The 20,559-nt window shown below is 31.8% G+C and overlaps 4 protein-coding genes across 12 annotated transcripts; 3 read left to right on the forward strand and 1 right to left on the reverse strand.

The window, feature by feature from the left end:
• Positions 1-5: 5 nt before the first annotated feature.
• Positions 6-8,503, reverse strand: LOC128891091 (uncharacterized). Of its 8 annotated transcripts, XR_008460746.1 has the most exons (10): positions 8,247-8,503; positions 7,423-7,650; positions 5,813-5,948; positions 3,716-5,708; positions 2,794-2,852; positions 2,599-2,667; positions 2,269-2,387; positions 1,358-1,448; positions 1,178-1,272; positions 6-391 (listed from the first exon to the last, which is right to left on the reverse strand). XR_008460746.1 is itself a non-coding variant. In XM_054150288.1 (8 exons), exons 1-8 carry the CDS (start codon positions 8,331-8,333, stop codon positions 220-222), a joined length of 2,703 nt encoding a protein of 900 aa, XP_054006263.1. In that variant the 5' UTR covers positions 8,334-8,503; the 3' UTR covers positions 6-219. The 8 variants fall into 8 exon arrangements, 4 of the variants coding, with proteins under 4 accessions (XP_054006263.1, XP_054006262.1, XP_054006264.1 ...); XR_008460745.1 differs by having other exon boundaries at positions 6-1,272; XR_008460743.1 differs by having other exon boundaries at positions 1,178-1,448.
• A 555-nt stretch (positions 8,504-9,058) lies between these two features.
• LOC128891112 (mitochondrial inner membrane protease ATP23 homolog) lies at positions 9,059-10,794 on the forward strand. The gene is made up of 5 exons (XM_054150332.1): positions 9,059-9,571; positions 9,917-9,962; positions 10,123-10,204; positions 10,272-10,493; positions 10,580-10,794. The coding sequence occupies exons 1-5, from the start codon at positions 9,373-9,375 to the stop codon at positions 10,775-10,777; spliced, it is 747 nt and encodes a 248-aa protein (XP_054006307.1). The 5' UTR covers positions 9,059-9,372; the 3' UTR covers positions 10,778-10,794.
• Positions 10,795-11,563: 769 nt separating this feature from the next.
• On the forward strand, positions 11,564-17,966 carry LOC128891088 (contactin). 2 transcript variants are annotated; one of them, XM_054150280.1, is made up of 8 exons: positions 11,564-11,825; positions 12,156-13,004; positions 13,083-13,461; positions 13,530-13,632; positions 13,825-14,297; positions 14,485-14,763; positions 14,835-15,284; positions 15,367-17,966. In XM_054150280.1, the coding sequence occupies exons 2-8, from the start codon at positions 12,198-12,200 to the stop codon at positions 16,551-16,553; spliced, it is 3,678 nt and encodes a 1,225-aa protein (XP_054006255.1). In that variant the 5' UTR covers positions 11,564-11,825; positions 12,156-12,197; the 3' UTR covers positions 16,554-17,966. The 2 variants fall into 2 exon arrangements, with proteins under 2 accessions (XP_054006255.1, XP_054006256.1); XM_054150281.1 differs by having other exon boundaries at positions 11,683-12,058.
• A 778-nt stretch (positions 17,967-18,744) lies between these two features.
• On the forward strand, positions 18,745-20,493 carry LOC128890595 (uncharacterized). The gene has a single exon (XM_054149247.1). It carries the CDS (start codon positions 18,745-18,747, stop codon positions 20,491-20,493), a length of 1,749 nt encoding a protein of 582 aa, XP_054005222.1.
• Positions 20,494-20,559: the final 66 nt, after the last annotated feature.

The following is a 20,559-nucleotide window of genomic DNA, read 5'->3' on the forward strand; positions in this document are numbered from 1 at the left end:
GAAAATCGTATCAACTCATTCTTTAATAATAACAGTTTATTTTTTTAAAAAATAGATACACTGTACACATTCAAAATTTATACAAATTTGGCATTGACTTCCAAATGGTCTCTTGATTTTTACAATAAATCTTGGGTTTTATTGTACGAATTCTAGTATCCATAGCAGATCGATGATTTCTTATCCATGAGTTAGCATACAGTTCTGGGTTCCAGGGATTTAACGGCTGGCCTAACAGATTAATGATCATGAACCTTGCGATATTTAATTGTTAGACTCGCCCTTTTATTATTACACATAATATTCATCAACAAAAATATTCTCTCTGCTTCTACACAACTTATTGCGATTGTATTTATAATTTGCTTTGCTTTCCTAATTCTTTCTGGAACTGAAACATTTTTTGAACGAATATAATTTTGCTACATAGTCACGAAAACCATTTATATTAAATTTGTTTTTGCATAAACTTTTAACAACTGATTCATGAGAACTACCTCAGTGACGAGTTTAGCGGGTGTTGGACCTGGTAGCCATCAGGGATCCCTAACTCGAAAAAATCACTGATCGAGATACTTCAATTTTTCGTGGCTAATTATCTTCTTTCTTTTTGTTTAAAAGAAACTGATTATGAAAATGATTACATTACTAAAATTTAAACATTTATTAAATAATAATACTTAATTCTCTTCCTCGTTCATTTTATACTGAAACATGACGCACATATCGATGTAACTATTCGGAACGTCACATGATACATAATCAATAAGTACATACTTACATAAAATATATCATAACTAGAGTTTAATATTAGAGATAGCAAGTAGGCGACACACGAGAAATTTCAAATGACACGTTAAAAAGTTACATATATCCTTATATTTAGTTTCATTTTGTACCACTTTTTTTATATTTAATAAATACTACATATATTCCTATGTATCAATGCAGATACTGGCAGCTTTTGTTTAATTTGACACGCTGGTCAAATCCTATTCGTCATTTGTGGTTTAGAGTATTCCAAAGTGTTGCAAATTGTATACTTCAGTATTCTTTGTTTATATCACGTCGAAGATACCCAAACACGTATTCTTTCTTTTTCTTCAGGATCGCTGGAAATGTTACCGCCAGGTACACCCACCACGCTAAATCCGCCACTAAATCGGCTCCAGCTTACCACTGGTTATAGGCGTAAACTTGGTACTCTTGCATGTTACGTTCATTACTCATATTCAATATCCCAGAAACGGCATGATCCCTCTATTATGTTTTCTTGAAATATGTTTAAATATATATTTCAACGTTTGAAAAATCTATTAACAATAATGTGCGAGGAGAACATTCATGAAATAAGCACCTCTTTGTAGTCTAAGCCAGAAGATCCCCATTAAGTCTGGTTCCGTTAGAAAAGACCGCTCACCGGAGCAAGCCGTCTATCACTCACATTACTACAGTGCACAAACAAACAAATCTAATACGTTTAAAAAATCAAACATATATCCTACGTGTATTATAAAATAGTAAATACTTTATTGGAAGACAAGACTCGGAACATTAATTTTCTTATATTTAATAATATATTTAGTTACAAATCTCCTCAAATTATAAAGGCTCGTTTTGTCAATATTTCACCTAATTAAATGTATCAATTTATCTGTAAAGATAATTTTGTAAATTTGTAGTTGATATTGACAATCTGTCTAATGTTGAGCAAATAATTTAATAATGATTAGAAATCACGCAGTTCGTTATCGTCAAATTTTGTTTGCATTAGATAATGCAATGGTGACGATAGAAAGACCCGTTGATTAAATATTAACTTATAATTATTCTTTGTTTTGAAAATTATCAAAATAACAGGGAAATTCCTTTTAAAATTATTACGATATTAATCATAATATATTCTGCTCACTTATACATTCTTCATTTAGTATGTGTCAAAAAAGTTTCGGTATAAATTTAATATTTTAAATATAAAGTATGTACATTTATTTAATTTACTATTCTGTTACATTTCTAAATATTAGAGATATCGACAGTTGTTCGTGATATATAAATTATTAAATGCAAATAATTAAACAAAAATAAAAAATTGTTGATAAATTACAATTCTAGACACTTAAAATATTACAATGCCAAAATTATTCATAAATAATATTTTTCTAAAAGAATTCAAATATTTTTATTATGTGCACCCGATAAGGTATAACTTTAATACTATAGAATATGTTCAATATTTGTTAGAGTCAAATTGACTTTGTGCTTTACCTTGCGACCCTGCCGTTTGGATGTTTTTCGTGAAACTTTAGACTCTCTGGTATCTTGCACTTGTTTATTGAGACCAAGTCTAAAACGCACAGGCACCTTGGTATCCAAAGTACTTTCATCTGCAATCAAATAGGAATTATTTCTATTATATTAAATTTCAAATAATATCGTAGTATAAATAAATCAACAGCATTAAATAGGAAAACTGTAGTGATGTCGCAAATAAGCAAAACGTGAATTTCTTTATTATCGTTGCTATTTTTATATATAGGAAAACTCAACAACTTTTACTATAACAATATATCAATAATATAGATACGTTGTACAAACCTTCCGAATCATGTAACTCAGGAATTGAACGACGAAGGACAGTAACCCTTCGCACTTCTTTTTGATTAGCTGTAAAAAAAAATCTATGAAATGAACGTATAAAATACACTAAATGAAAGAATCGATGTATATGTATATAAAGACGGTACTTTAGTGTAGTTAGCTAACGTATGTGTATGTATGTATATTACTTACATTTTTCATCTGCTTTCGCTAAATGTCTCTGATTCACCTTTGCATTACTCTTCACAACTCTGAAAAAATAGAAATTACAAGTTTATTTAAAAAAAAAAAATAATAATTTTTTTAATAATAAAAAAAAGTACACATTGTGTACTTAATTAATTATAGAGTATTTTACAGTGATTAGAGAGTGTAAACATGCAAAGCCAAATTGTAAAGTTTTGCATTATTTTACAATCTGAGATTTTATTTTTGAAACATAACTAGTTAAAATTTACTCCTGATATGCTATTTATATATCAGACAGTAACAGGAAATAAACAGGAAGTTATATAGCGCTGAACAAATGATAGCCCATCCAATTTTTTTGTTTATATTTATAAACATTGAGAAAATAACATTATCCACCTTGTATGTTTCTGTTATTTATAGTCCTATGAAAAAATTTGTCGAGGGGAATTTGTAATGGAGAACACAATTTTTTTCAAGTCCTTTTGTTTAATGAGATTTCAAGGTCATCTGTGTGTTTCTAAATGGAACACTACAAATGGTATTACACAAAGTCATCCAAAGTCACTGAAGGCAGTGATTTAAATTTATCGTAGAAAATGCTTAAATTCGAACATCATCACTACAACCGTCGATACAACCTATTACTACAATTTCATACAATATCATTCAAGATATGAAAAGTTTGGGTGCAACTCATTCGATGTGTTCTAATATTATTTCAGTATTATCAAACGTCCTATTTATAAATTTTCCAATAAAAGTATAAAGTTGAACGTATGTTATTTATATAATAGAATATTTAGATGACATTTGAAAGTTTACATTCTAATGTTAAGTGATATACCTTATATGTATAGGTAAAATCTGAAAAGAAACACTATAATGTACCTATTTCTACAAAAAGAAATACAATAATACTCACTCGTTAACAACACCTTTGAAAGCAGACTGCACTAATCTTGCAGACTGAATTGGCACTGTCCTATTTAGCCTTTCAGCTCGTCTTCTACTGAGTTCGGTTCTTAAGTCACTTTCTCCATCAACTGCTATATCTTCAAAAACGACATCCATATCTTCGCTCGGTCCATCCGAAACAACATCTTTACGTTTTTTACACTTCTTTTCTTTCCCAATGCGTTCAGAGAGGGGAAGTTCATTTTTCAATTTTCTTACTTGATACAATTCTTTATCACGTTCTTTATTTTTTTTCGAAGACCTCTCCTTCTCCACTTTTTGCGATTCTAAATCGATGCACGAATTAACAGAACTTGTAATAGCAATCGAAGAAGTAATCTCTTCCGTAGTTTCTTCAAATTCTTCGAACTCGTATTGAGTATCTAAACACAAATCTGATTCCTCGATAACATATTCTTCGGTAACTTTGTTGCCCTTACGCATATTCCCTAATTGAAGTTCTCCGCCTTCCGAAGATTCCACCTTCTTATTCGTATTTTCTTGTTTATTTAATTTAATTTTCTTATTCGCATTTATAGGATCTATAGGCCTCGTAGATTCAAATTTCTTTCGCCTGGCTTCTAACACGGAATCATTAATCGTATCAGAAGTCTCCTTTTCTGTCACATCAATTTTCTCAAAACTGTCTTCTTTTTGTTTCATTTTTATACGATTTGTCTGTGGCGATATTCTGCCTTTAAGTATCGGAGAAGATTCTTTCGCGTACAACGGACTATCTGGCTCATCTGGACTAACCGATCGTAATCCATGCTTTCGAGATGCTTCTTTGGGCGACCATTTCGGGGATCTTCTTCTTCTAGGAGAAATACGGGGAGAATTTCTCGGAGACGACCAGGGTGATCTATGCGGTGATAGTCTAGGTGATCTAGACCGCGGTGACACTCTTCGCGGTGATACTTTCGGTGACAACAAACGTGAGAATACTCTTCGAGGAGACTGTGCTGGAGATTTCGATTTCGGCGATGTCCTGCTAGAGGGTGATATTCGTCTTGGAGATAATTTGGATGATCTTGATCTTAAAGGTGATTTACACTGTGGAGATAATCTAAGCGGCGAGAATTTCGGAGAATGCGATCGTGTTAATCTTGGAGATCTAGTCAACGAGGTTTTTGGTGAACGTATTGGTCTAGGAGATCTGGAATGCGGCGAAAGTCTTGGTGATTTCCCTCTTGGAGATGATTTCTTAATAGGCGATCTTCTCATCGGAGATCTGTTGGGTGATCTACGTGGTGATGATCGTGGTGATCTAGATCGTGGCGATAGTTTTGGTGACCGTGAACGCGGGGAATATCGTAATGGGGATTTTCGAGGTGATCTATACCTCGTTATTTCTCGTTGAAATTTCTTTGACTGCCTGATAGGTGATCTTCTAGGAGATCTTCTAGGTGATTTCTTTCTTGAACGCGATCTGGGTGATAACGACCTACGTTTTTGTGAAATTCGGCTAGTGTAAGGAGACATTGACCGTCTTTCGTTTTTTAAAAGTGTTACCATTGAAGCTGAATTATAACAATCTTTTTTACTATTACAGTCTTCTACTCTGTTTTTTTTATTTATATTCCTGCCTACATCATCTTTTTTCATCGATTCTTTGCTTCCCTTCTTATTACCTTTCTTCTCTTTTAGATCTGACGGTTTGTCAACATTCATCTCTCTTTCCATTTCATCCATTAAGCGCTCTAAACTATCTTCCTCTTCGAGATCAGCCATGAGAAGTATATCATCGTCGTCATCGTTAATGTCCTCTTGATGATCTTCGTCAGCTTTTTCCAACTTTCCTGCAGCCTCTTTTCTGCTATCAACTGTCGTACACGATGTTTTAACGTTCACATCATCCTTTTTAATTGTTTCTATTTCCGTGATCGTGTGCCTATTATCTTGGTTATCTTCATCGTCCGAGCCACTGCCGTTGTCTTTAGAGCGATGAAACTTTGATATGTCTAAAAATATTATTTTTATACAATTTCTTCAAAGTCAAGTAGGATAGGACAAATATCAAGAAAACCGTTACATCTTTATAATATATATAAAATATGCTACGTACCCGTAGAATGCGATTGAACACGTGGACCAATTTTATCTACGGAGCAAGCTAAATCGGTTTGCTGAAGCAGAGAATGTTCATCTACAGGAACTATTGCTATTAAGTTTGGATTACGTGGACTCTGATAATATACATTCTGTAAGTAAAGACATGTACAGTTACAGTATTTTAATAACGATTTTTCTACTTTTTAAGCATTTACTAAAAAGTTAAATTGAAATTATTTTCATTTGCTACTCCTATGTATTCACTGCTACCTCTCAAAATCTCATTTTTATTCGTTTACTATTTCAATAGTTATAATTTTTCGGAAAATGATAATACACAACTTTAAACAGTTATAAAATCAATCACTTTCAAAATTTCGAAAAATCCCTTGACACGCGTTCAAATATCGCTGGAAACTACAACATATCAATATTTTATCAAAATCTGAAATGGTACTCCAAAATTATCCAAAAAACAGAAAAATAATAACATAAAACCTATTATCATACAGATTATAACATGCTCTAGTTTGAGGAAAATCAGTGACCAATTTGGTTCAGAATGGCCTGAACGCTTACCCATCGCGACGTTATTTGTTCATCTTTGTAAACTATTAGAAATATTTTTTTCTAATAACAGACACTTTTTAAGCAATGTCTCATCGGGGAAAAATAAGTTTATTGCAATATTTCAGCATATTTGTAAGAATTGAACATAAATTGAGGTATGAACTAGTTTTGCAGTTTCCTTGGTCACAAGATATAACATCACTGGATTTTATTTATAGAGTTACATAAAACATTAAGTAATAGCTGTTACCCCTACCACAACAGAACATACGAAAACAACAATTTATATCGCTCATACATCAAAAGTAATACTGGTAAAAGAATTTACAAGAATAAAAAAAAAGATGACTCACAATATATAGATTTTGATGTTCTTTTCACTCGTTTTACGAGCATTCAGATTTTTTTCTTGAAAAATATTTTTCATCGCATTTCTTTAATTGTATAAAATGTAGAAAACATTTAACTAAATGTTGCTTTCTCTTTAAACGGTTATTCGAAGTCGTAACAACTTTATATAAGGGAAAGTGTAGAAATTATCAGCGTTTTACCTTTTAGTATATACTATTTTTGTTGCTGTTTCTAATATTTTCCAAGAAGAAAACTTGTAACATTTCATATGGTCAAACCTACATATTTTAATGTATTATAGTCTGTTACAAAGGTATAAATCATAAACATTTGGCAATGTTCTATGAAAAACATTTATAAATAAATGATATTGTATAGAAACTTATTATACAACATTAACCCTCATGTGATATTGTTGGGTCCAATGGTTCCATCTGAACATTTTTAAACCAAAAACAAAAAACATATCTACTTCACCCTATTTCTCCACTTCAGTGAAAAAGATTTTAGATTTTCAGTAAGGAATAGATTCTTGCAATGATTGGCAAATTTTTTATTTCCCTTTAAAAAACTGTAAGTTCATAGGACACATAATGCCATTTATATAACTGTTTCCACAACATCATTTAAGAGTTAAAAATGTATACTATCAAATAAGGTGTTACAACAAAATTTAAATATATGACATTACTAAAAACTTACTCCATTCTGCCGCTGTTGTAATTGATTCGGGAAATATCCTCTTCTTGAAGATTGCTGTCTTTTATATGGTAGACAAGATGTTTGAGTAACTTCTGGTATTACCTTCTGTAATTGTAGTGTGGTCTGCTTTTTGTAATGTATAGTGGCTTTTGCTCTTAGGGACTGAAGAGCTGCTAATCGCAATGCCTCTAAATCTTCATCATCCTCGTCATCATTCTTTGTACTTTGCTATAAAAGAAAAATTATAAAAATGAAAAATGACTAAATCAATTTAAATATAACATCTATTACCATTAATGAAAGTTTTATTTCTTAAATTGTTTAATAAATTTTTATAAGAAACAATGTCAATAAATTTGGATGTTACTATAAGAGATATCAAAATAAAATCAAGATCTTTTCAAAGGTAACACATTTCTCAATTTCATAAATACATACAAAAAATTATACCATTTATTCCTTCACAATTTGTTTATTTCAATAATACTTTGACAATAGTTAATATATGCATATAAACAATTTCAATGGCTAAGTCATATATTTGAATATCAAAAAAATAATTAATTATTAATTTTTTGATTACTTTGAAATAAATTTTATAAATAATACATTATAAGCATAATTAGCATGTATATATATACATATATAATTTATACATATGTACATACATACATATACTTATATATACATGTATGTATAGCATATATATGTATATATATATATATATATGGGATATATATATATCTGCACAGGTCTGCGTTAATCACATAGAAATAAATTGTTTATATAAGGTTTATTAACTGGTATATCATATATATGCTTACCTTTTGACGATAATCCATTTTATCCGAGTTACAATTGTAGAAAAACTTATAGTTATCACTAACAACACGAAGATCCAGCAATAGCATTAATAACTTTATACTGTTTCCGAGAAGCTATGATTTACCTTAAGGATAATTATAATTTATATGACACTACATTGCAAGAATAAGCGTTTCTTTTGATTAAGTTTTTGATAATTGTAAATTCTACGAGTAATACTGCAGACTTTGTTACCCCCCACCACATATAAATAAAAATGGCGTAGGCGCCCTTAAAATTAAAGGCTTCGCTCATAACGTCATTTAAGATGTGCAACCATATTGCTTTATTCTTAATGGTTTCTGTGTGATCTGGGGTACTCCACAGGGAAATATAGAGGGAACTAGCATAGTAAAGTATTTCCCCTAGCAACTATTTCTCGCGACTCGCGATTGGCGTATAAAAATCGTAATTTCAAGTGAATTGTTTCTTGCTTCTTTCATATCAAAAACGGAAGGAAATGAAATCAAATTAGATCAATTCTATTTCGTTCCGTCGTTCAAATAGTTGATTCCATCACAGAGTATTCTTACAAAATCGAATATTCGGCATTTTTTAGAGTCTCATTATTATTAAGGATATTTTATTAGATCAAATTTAATTATGTTCCCTATATACGCATATTTCGTTTCCATTCTTACGGTGCTTCACAAATTCCTAGTGATGCTCTTCAACTTTCAAAAGGTTGACAGACACTGTCCTAAGGAACATAAATATAGCTACGATACCTTAGGAATATCGATTGATATCGATAGGAATGTGGTCAAATTGGAAATGAGATGCTAACACGAACTTGATTATTCTATTATAAATTATCCACTGTTTGCATTTAATGTTAGAGATTGCAATAGAATTGAAATATGGCGTAGTCAACATGAAATTCTATGTATAGAGCGACCAAGGACGTTCGAAGCTCTATCTTGGGATTCTTGGGTATCATGGGGTATCACTATCTTGAAGTTTGCTGTATGCCGTAACAACAGTTGAAAATGTGATGTAAGGGATGTTGTCGTAACCTATATTCTTTTATTGTTATTTAATAAATTATTTTTTACTATTGAAACTGCAAACAAAATTGTTTATACAATGACACTTATAAAGGAGGGAAGTAAAGAAGAAACAGTTGAAAATAAGAGTGATGAACAGATCAAACAATCCGATCTTTATCCAGAAAGGAGAGGACAGAAACCTCGTAGTTGGCTTAACAGAGTGTTTTACGTAAAAGAACGAGAAGAACTAACGAAGCTTAAATGTGAAGCAAATGTTTATAACTGCATAAAAGAGAGTACGAATTTTATAATCGTGTTTATACATTTAATATCTTTTTTTGATTTCTATTCATTCGCAAATCTTTTTTTTTTTAAATATTTTTAATTTATCACTCAAAGAATTAATTGCATGAAATGGCAGTAAAAGAAGATTTCATTTTTTAAACTTATCCCAGAGGTATTTGCCTTTTTTAATTTGTATCCCAACAATTTTATTTAACAAAGTTTGTAGTTATTGTTTCTATATCAGTCACCACATTGTTGTAACTAGAACAACATTAAAATGTCCATGGGTTCATATTTCTTGAACATATTTTAATTAAATTGTGTGTTAAAATGGTTAAAGACTATATACATTTTAGGTGCTCTCGTTAAACTTATGATGGCAGCACTAAAGAGTGCAGGATGGTATGTAATATTATATGTTTATATTTTATATTTTTGTTTCATTGTTTGAATCTTCATGCTTTGTACAAGTAGAATAAAAAGGCTATTAAGTATTAAGTATATATATTTTGTTATTGCATTATTGTTGTTATGTTTAGATCATAGTCAAATATTATTACAGTGAAATTGACATTCGTCGTCACATTTCATGTGAAGTATGTGATCTATCAGTAACTGGTGGGTATGACCCAGAACTAAATCAGGTGATTATTGTATGAATGGCTTTCTTATAAAACATAATTAGCATATAATAATTTATGTATATTTCAGATTGTAATTTGTCAAAATAATGTATCTAAATCAGTTGTTCAAGGTGTTCTAAGTCATGAAATGATCCACATGTTTGATTTTTGTCGTAATAATTTGGATTTAAATAATATAGACCACTTAGCTTGTACAGAAATAAGAGCAGCAAATCTGTGTCATTGTAGTTTTATGAGTGCTTGGATACAAGGACTTGCTTCACCTTTCAATATTAAAGAAGCGCATCAGGTAAAATAAATTTGTGTTTCAAGCTCATTATGTTTATTTAATTAATTCGATTATTTATACACGCATTTATAATATATTTTTTCTAGAATTGTGTAAAAGACAAAGCTATAAAATCAATACTTGCTGTACGGAACGTCTCGGAGGATAAGGCACGCGAAGCAGTACAGCGTGTTTTTCATAGATGTTATAATGATTTAGAACCTGTTGGAAGACGACTTCGTAGAAATTCACTTGACATGGATAAAGCGTATTTGGAAGGACCATTATACGGATATTCAAATTAAAATAATTTTTAAAAATATTCTGGCTTCTATAATTTGATGATTTAAAATAAATAGTAAATTTGTATTATAAATTGCATCATTCTAAATCACTCTGGGATACGGAATATTTATAATATACACAAGTAAAATATATCAATTTTTTTATGTTAAATGAAAATACGTATAATTACAATTGAACTAAAGCGCCTTTTCGAAAATCTTGTATTATTACGGTGCATATCCAATCCCGAGGTAAAAATTTATCGATGTGTATGGATCGTCATGATACTGAGCAATGTCAACCCAAGAATTTAATAATACAGCACGTTTGTCTTTTATAAAATCTTTTATCCTCTTAAATGACTAACTTCATATTTGAATCTAGTTTCCATCCAACCATCTTTGACTATCGATTATCGATATTGCTACGGTATCGTAGTTACATTCACGATGATACTCCTTAGAACAGTGTTTCTCAATCATTCGGTAGTTGCAGAACATTATTACGAGTTTATGAAGAGTTTCTTTAAAAGATGCGTGTGCGCTTAGAATCAGAACATGAAAAACGCTACAGTTTCGCCTCTGTAAAAGTGCTCTGTGATATTACATATGTAAAATAATTAATATAGGGCTCAAATTATTTATTCTAACCAGTTCTCCATTTTCATAAATCATTCATCAATCAATCCTATATGACCAAATTGTACAATTTGGCATATAATTAATCGTAATATGTTTGAGTTGTTATATATATATATTGAATAAAAGTACGAAATGGAATTTGAAGTACAGTTGAATTTCCCTCTATACATACCCTTACCTCCGCCTTTATTTTGCTTCTGAGTCAGCCCGCTTGTGGCGTTTCAAGGGGCCCCATAAAACTTTGAGAAATTTTATCTATTGCTGGTGCATTTCTCGTTTTGTTTCAGTATAAGTAGTTATATTTAGTTTTTTTTTTAAGTTCGAATTGGGTGAAGTTTTATGCGATACTAGTATACTAGCCAGCAATGGTGATTCATTAACAATAATGATTCATTGTATCTTACATGTACACTGAATTTAATTGAAGGTAAACAATATTCAATTAGTTACAATAACTCAATAACGCAAAAAATGAGGATTTTAATTAGTTTTACGATCTACCTTAGCATACTACTGCATTCCATAACTTCTCTGTTATGCGCATGTTGTGTTAATATTTTTTAAAGTCACGCCCTCGTAGTTCACATTTATTAAAAACGAACTATGTACTGTGATATTTTATATAAAAAATCATTATTCAAGTATATTTGAAACAAGCTGGTAGGAGTAAGAAAAAATATTTACCTTGAATTTTAGTGTCTTACCAAGTAAAATAAAATAGTTAGGACCCTAATTTAATAATGTTATGTAATTACAGGAAACATAATAATATATCAACCAAGTCGAAAAACGCTTAAGAATGTATCGTATACAATTAATTTTGATATACACTCTCATCGTTTCAAATGGTGTATTTTCTCAAAATATGATATACGGAGAGATATTATATCAATGTCCACAACATTGGATACAATCTCACGATTCTTGTTATCGTTTTATAAAGAGTCCTATTAGAGAAAGGGAGGAAGCTAGAAAAAATTGTCAGGCTTATCAAAGTGATCTTGTTACAATTAATTCTTTGGAAGAACATGGATTTCTATTGTATCAACTATTGTGGCAAGATCCTCAACATCGTAAATGGTACACTGGTATAAAACAACAAAATGGAAACTGGATAAATGAAGGTGATAATACTCAGTTGTTAAGTATGGATAATGCATTTTTGCCTGAACCAAATGATAATGTATTTGGTAGAGATTATCTAGTATATTCTTATCATAATAACTTACAACGTTGGGGACTGGAGAAAGTAACTGGCAGAGAAAAATTGTTATACATTTGCGAAGCTCCAATTTCTACTTTGCACAATTTACTGGAAGATGATCGTACTTATCAATATGGTATTGAAATTGATAATCCTAATAAAATTCCCAGAGGTCCATATTTTATTAAGCAACCTGTTGATAAAGTATTCGATGTATCAAAAAGAAAGATAAGCAATGATGTTTCATTGAGTTGTTATGCAGGTGGTTACCCTGCACCAACATATGAGTGGTTTCAAGAAGAATATGAAAATGATAGACTCATTGCAACAAAAATAGACCCACTACAAAATGTTAGATATACTGTAAGTGGTGGCACTTTAATTATTTACAAACCTGATCAGGTAATTATATACTAAATACTATTAAAATTTATGTTTTAAGTGTAAATGATGTTATAAATATAACACAAATGCTTTTAGACAGAAGACAGAGGTTCATACCATTGCAAGGCAACAAATAAATTTGGTACAATTATATCTGAAAGCGTAGAATTATCGTTTGGATATATATTAGAATTTAATTTAAAACGCTCTGAAGAACGGGGAGACCAAAATTGGGGCAAAGCTGTATATTGTGATCCACCACAACATTTTCCTGGAGTAAGATATTATTGGGCACGCGACTATTTCCCAAATTTTGTGGAGGAAGATAAACGTGTCTTTGTTTCTCATGATGGAGCACTTTATTTCTCTGCATTGGAAATGATTGATCGTGGAAATTATTCTTGTAATGTCCAAAGTGTTGCCTCTGATACTGGTCGTAATGGTCCATTCTTTCCATTGAGGGTTGATCCACATTGTAAGTAACTAAACATCTGAACTCCATGCTGTGTTCTTAGTATTATCATAGATTCTTTTACTTTTCAGCTTCATTTCAGCAGTTAAAGTTTCCCAACAATTTCCCAAAAGCATTTCCAGAGGCTCCAATTGCTGGAGAAGAAGTAAGACTTGAATGCATTGCATTTGGATAGTGAGTTTATTAATTTTTTTAATATGTATTCATACTTATACTAATTATAAGGAAAGCTCACGGTCTGTATGCGACAAAAATTTTAAATATATGTTTATCTTTATGTTGAGTGCCTGATCATAGACTTCGCTTGTTGGCAAGAATGATGTTGTAGGGTAAAATTGAAATATCAATATTTCTTGTTTAATATAGCCCTGTTCCATCATACAATTGGACAAGGAGAGGCGCATTGTTACCACGGGGATCATACTCAACTAGTTACAATCGTGTATTAATAATACCAAAAGTACATGTTGATGATCAAGGAGAATATGTCTGCAGAGTTCACAACGACCGATTGTCGATTGAAAATTCTGTAAGATTAACTATACAAGCAGCTCCAAATTTTACCATTCCACTAGTGGATAAACACATGGATAACAGAGGAGAATTAACTTGGACTTGCGAAGCGTTTGGAATACCAGATGTAACTTATAATTGGTTTAAAAATGGTGAATTATTGGATATGGAAACGCTTCCTCCTGAAGATAGAGATCGATACTCCATACAAGATAACGTTTTGAATATAAAAAATTTGGACCCAGAAAGAGATCCAGCTATGTATCAGTGTCGCGCGAAAAATCAATTGAAAACAAAATATTCGTCTGCACAACTTAGAGTTTTATGTAAGTTATTGTTAAAATATTCGATTTAGCTCGACATTACTCGACATTACTTGTGGTTCTAGTAGCTCCGATCCTGTTCTATGTTAAAATATCAATCATAATTTTAGAATTATTAATTTCTTTTTATATATAATAAGTTTGAAAACCCGAATATTATTAGCATAATTATTATTCTTTACACTTATAGCATTAAGACCATCGTTTAAGAAACGACCTATGGAACCCGAAACTTATGCTGCAGAGAAAGGGAATGTTACAATTGTTTGCAATCCTGAAGCCGCACCCAGGCCGAAATTTGTCTGGAAAAAAGATGGGAATGTAATTGGTTCTGGTGGAAGGCGAAGAATTTTAGAAACCGGTAGTCTTATTATTAGTCCCGTTTCCAGAGATGACGAAGGTACTTATGTTTGCACCGCAACAAATCAATATGGATCTGATGAAACGCGTGGGCGACTGATTGTTTTACGTAAGTTAATATCTTTTTACAATACCCATTTATTTATCAAGTTATGTTAAAAATGTTGTTATTATATACAGATGGTCCACAATTTGTGGAGAAATTGCCGCGCCGCATTACTTCAGCGGTAATGCAAAATTTAACTTTGTGGTGTATGGGGCAAATAGATGAAATGCTAGATGTTGCATACATTTGGAAACACGATGGTCTACATATAAGAGATGAAGATGTAATGAATAATCCTAGGTTGCAAATTAATGGTGAAGAACTAAAAATAATAAATGCAACGTTCGCAGAAGCAGGAGAATATGAATGCATACTTAAAAGTGCTGTAGGTGAAATTTCTAGCAAAACAATAGTTACCATAGAAGGTCCGCCAGGACCACCTGGTGGTGTGCAAGTTGTAAATATTATGAAAACTTCTACAACTTTACGTTGGACAGATGGTGCTTTAAATGGTAAACCCATTACTATGTATAGTGTAATTGCGAAGACTAATTGGAATCAAACATGGTTTAGTCTCATTGAAAGTATGTATATACGCATATATCTGTGATTTACATTTGCATGAATTCTGTGATAAACGTTTTCTTTATATGTGCACTATTTCAGATATCACTGCCATCGAAGTAGATCGATACAATGGTCGAAAAGAAGCATATTTAGAAAATGTTCTAAATCCTTATACCACGTATGCATTTTGTGTATCTGCATATAATGAATTGGGATATAGTTTACCTTCAGCCCCTTCCCCACAATACAGTACTCCATCAGACACACCAACTAAAGTTCCATCTAATATAGGTGGGGGAGGAGGAAAAATTGGAGATCTTACAATTACATGGGATCCTTTACCTCCCTCTGAACAAAATGGTCCAGGAATCTACTATAAAATTTTTTGGCGTCAAAAATATCATGAAACAGAGTTTCAGTCATTATCTTTGAAAGAATATGGTAATGTTGGTAGAAGCGTCGTACAAATACCGCAACAATTCTATTATACGGAATACGAAGTCAGAGTTCAAGCGGCTAATGCATTAGGTTTCGGACCAATTTCTAATACCGTTACGATATTCAGCGCAGAAGATATGCCACAAGTGGCCCCACAGCAAGTTCTAGCACAGAGTTATAACAGTACTAGTTTGAAAGTTAGTTGGGCGCCAATCGAACAAACTCGCGAGAGAATACGAGGAAAATTAATAGGTCATAGAATAAAATATTGGAAAGAGAGCAATCGAGAAGAAGATTCGGTGTATTATTTATCTCGAAGTACAAGACCTTATGCTCTTGTTGTTGGTTTGCAACCAGATACTTACTACTATGTTAAAGTAATGGCATATAATTCTGCTGGTGAGGGGCCTGAAAGTGAACGATATCTGGAGAGAACTTACCGGAAAGCACCACAGAAACCACCATCTTCTGTTAATGTGTATGGTGTAAATCCTTCTACAGTGAAAGTGGTTTGGCGTTACGTGCAACCAAGTCTAGAAGAAGAACCATTAATTGGATACAAAATACGTATCTGGGAATTAGATCAAGATATGAGCACTGCAAACGATACTATTATACCAAGTGGTTCAAAATTAGAAGCTGATATTACTAATCTCAGTCCTGGAAAGGCCTACCATCTGCGTGTACTGGCATTTAGCAATGGCGGAGATGGACGCATGTCAAGTCCAACTTATACATTCCAAATGGGCGACGCGGCAGCTTTTAGAAGTAGTGCTAGCAACAAAATCTTAGATGCTGCTCTAGGTATATCGTTGTTATTATTATTACGCATTTATGAATTTGTGTAACATTTTTTTCGACAATATATATATCGGACGTATAGCAACAAATTTTTAAACAAATAGTTTATCGGTCATTTTTATATGGATCAGTAACATATTAATAACATTTGTATTGTTTTTATCATTAACTTATTAATTTAATGACATCTCATAAAAATTATAGTGATATAACCGATAACAGAATATTGTTGCTAATATTAGAAATATAATTGATACATAGGATTTTAATAAATCATAACAAATAAAAGTAAAGTTAAAGTAATTCATTTAATTTGACACGTGACAAAACAATTTCATTCGTATAATATGATTATTAAAAAGTAGGAAATAATATTATAAAATAAGAATAATTTTTAACTTTAAAATCATTAAAATCTGAACAATTGTATTTGTTTTTTAAAATGTTTAGAGATTTAATTCTTTTAGTTCATCTAGAAGTATCAGTTCATAGTTAAACATGACACAACTTAAGTTATTATAATTTCTAATTGCTGCTCCTTACCAGTATTTGAAAGTTTTTTTAGGTTTTATTTTGGTAAGAGTCTTTACAAATTTTACATAAGACATTGCTAATCATATTATTTTGGTCCTTTTCAGCAATAGAAAATATTTATCTACACTGTAGTTTTTACAGAAATTATAACAGGAATATAAACTGATTATGATATACATTTATTATTTATAGTAGCCATATTTCTCTCTAATAAGTAGGGAGAATGAAAATTATATTGATAACTTGCATTATTTAAAATATTTTCATCTTTTTTATTCATACTTTCATTGATTATATTATTTTTAAATATTGGTTGTTTGGCACTTTTCATCAAGTTTACTATGTGTGACTTGTTTGTATTACTTTAACTAAATGCAAGTTGAAAATTCATATATATATATTAATTATTCTTGGTATAAATGTGTATTATAATTAGATTATGTTCAGCTTATAAATAGATGTGTACAACTACACAGTTATTCTATTTATTATTATTATTAAGAAATTTTATTTTTTCTACAAGAAAAACAATTTAACAAGAAAGCAAATTTGTCCGTCCATGAATACCCAAATAACAAAATGTAAATATTTATTATATTGGTATTCGTTAACAAACTTTAAATTACAATAATGGTATTCCACTTGTATGGAGAAAAATCATATACTTTGTGAAAATAATTCTATATAAGAATGTATGAGAAGTTTACCAATCTTTTATCTGTTACTGCATTATCTAAGAAATTTGTTATTTGGGTAATTTTACTTAACTCTCGAACGAATTGTACGTTACGTAGAATAACAAATGTTTATAGATATTTACCTCTACCAGTATAATTTGTAGTTTATAAAAAAACTATAAATATCTTTTTGTATTAATGTATTACTAAACATAAAGTCGCATGCAATATATGTTTTTTACAAAGGAATATATTTACTGTTTACTCTTTCCTGCTAAGTTTAAGTAAGTCTAGCTGGTTGATTAACAATATTTATTATCTATATACGTATATGTGAGAGATATTAAAGATATTAAATGATTCAACTTCCAAGATTTGGGTACAAGTATAAAATAAAATTAAATAGAGACTGACTGTTTAATAATCGTCAATTATAACGTCGCCATAGGTAATAAATTATACAATAAAATATGTTAGCCATCTTGTGGTGATACTTGTGAACTACAATAACCCCCGGAGAAATGCAACTCGCTATGCTTACTTATACATTGCATTATATTTCCAGGCGTCAGTTTAGTTCATGTATTTCGCCACCAGATAGTTAACGTTTATCCATTCAGTCTATAAAACGAACAAGAGTTCCTGCACACGTGTAAACACGGTAATCGAAGCACAATTATTATTTAATTCAGTTGAAAATGATCGTAATGTATGTTATAAAACTGTAAACGCAATTCGTAGAAATATCAAAATGTTTTCGCATCGTAAATACTTAACCCTCGACTGGCGGACACCGGATCACCGAATATCCATCACTTAAAACTGTTTAATCTGACTGATGGACCATGTGTTTACATTGTTCGAGTTACAATACTCCCCTCTCCATCCACATTTTAGACTTCAGACTGATAGAATCTGTTCCCGCCTCGAAAAAGATGCATTCTGTTAGCAGTTTCTAACACACCAACGAACGAAAGAAACAGCTTTAAATTCGTTCGATTTCACGGTGAAAAATTCCAAGTTCGCAATGTCAGAATCGAAGTATTTCGTGAACCAAAGCAGTGTGTTCAGTGAACTTGTAGATGACGAAGATAATTACAACGACGAAGTTTCATCGGACGGTGGCAGTAGTACATCGTATAGCGATACAGAGCCTGAATTGCAGGATTTCGAAAGTGATGTGTTCTCTGGATTGGATTCGGACGAGGACGACATAAACGATAGAAATCAGATTATCTCTGAACGTAGATGGGGGTATATACCACGTAAAGTCGATCCAGACAAATTTTCAAATGTATCGCGAACTGGTACTTTAACTAGAAAAAGCGAAAACATTAATTCCCTTAAAGAATCCTTTCACCTTTTCATTGACGCCGAAATCATTGACATCATTGTCACGCACACGAATAAAAAAGCTGAACAATCGTACAGTAAACACTCCCAGAAACAGTGGGAACCGGTAGACCGCATCGAGATAAATGCTTTTTTCGGGCTTTTATTGATTATCGGACGATTCAGGGAATCGAACGAAACCAAGGACTTTTTATGGATGAAAAATAATGCGCTTTCAAGGCAGATTTATACGGCGGTAATGTCTTGCGATAGATTTAAGGATATTTTTAGATATATAAGATTCGACGACGCGACCACGAGAGTAGAGAGAAAAATGACCGATAAATTGGCACCGCTGCGGGATGTCACTAATATTTTTGCAGAAAATTGTAGAGAATCTTACGAAGCGACAAGTGCAGGCACAGTGGACGAGCAATTGGTCACTTTTCGCGGACGATGTCCATTCAAAGTTTGTATGCCCGATAAACCTGGGAAATATGGAATTAAATTATGCACGCTTTGCGACGCCCTGACCTATTATTGTTGTAATTTCGATGTTCATTTGGTAAAAATAAGTAACGTTGCCGACAAAAATCAAGGTCAACATGTAGTTAAAGAACTCACTGATTTCTGGAGGGAATCCGGGCGTACTATCACGACGGACAATTCCTTTACAGATATCACTTTGGCTGAAGACTTGTTGCGAAATAAAATTTTTCTCGTAGGAACGGTACGCAAAGATAGAAAAGATCTACCAAAGTCGATGGTTCATACGTACTCGAGGCAACGATTTTCGTGCGATTGTTTATACACGACTAACCTCACACTCGTATCGTACGTACCGAAACCTCGAAAATGTATCGTACTTTTATCGAGTTCAAGCTATCATAACGAACATAGCGTCTCTGGACCCGAAGATAACTACAAGCCTAAAATCATTTCGTACTATAATTCTACCAAAAATAGCGTAGATAGACTTAGCAGATTATTACGAGAATACTCGTGTCGAAGAGCCACGAGACGTTGGCCATTGTCACTGTTTCTGAATTACATTGATATGGCTGCTTATAACGCTTTCGTTGTATGGGTCACGAAGCATCCTACTTGGGAGTGTCACAGGTCTATAAAAAAAAGAAGGGTCATATTTCTCGAGAAATTAGCAAACGAATTATACGCGCGAAATATCGACAGACGTGCCACCGATTTCGAAAATCGAAATATAGTAGTTCCTAGGCACGTTGTTAACGCTATTGAAAGTACAGGTAGAAAATTGAAAAGAAAAGAAATGACCTTGGACTACCGAAAACGTTCGAGGTGTTACATATGCGTCGGAAACGATAATAAATATAGTACCAGATGCGATGCATGTTTACAATTTATTTGTAGTACTCACTCAAACATTGAGAAACATGCTACTTGTGTACATTGTACATTATTTGAATAAAATGTCTTCGTTTGTACATATTAAACATAATTTCCTCGCCTTCGATCGGTATTTGCAATTACCAAG

This window comes from Hylaeus anthracinus, unplaced genomic scaffold (genome assembly GCF_026225885.1).
Source record: "Hylaeus anthracinus isolate JK02 unplaced genomic scaffold, UHH_iyHylAnth1.0_haploid 12001, whole genome shotgun sequence".
In the NCBI taxonomy this organism is placed as follows: Eukaryota; Metazoa; Arthropoda; class Insecta; order Hymenoptera; family Colletidae; genus Hylaeus; species Hylaeus anthracinus.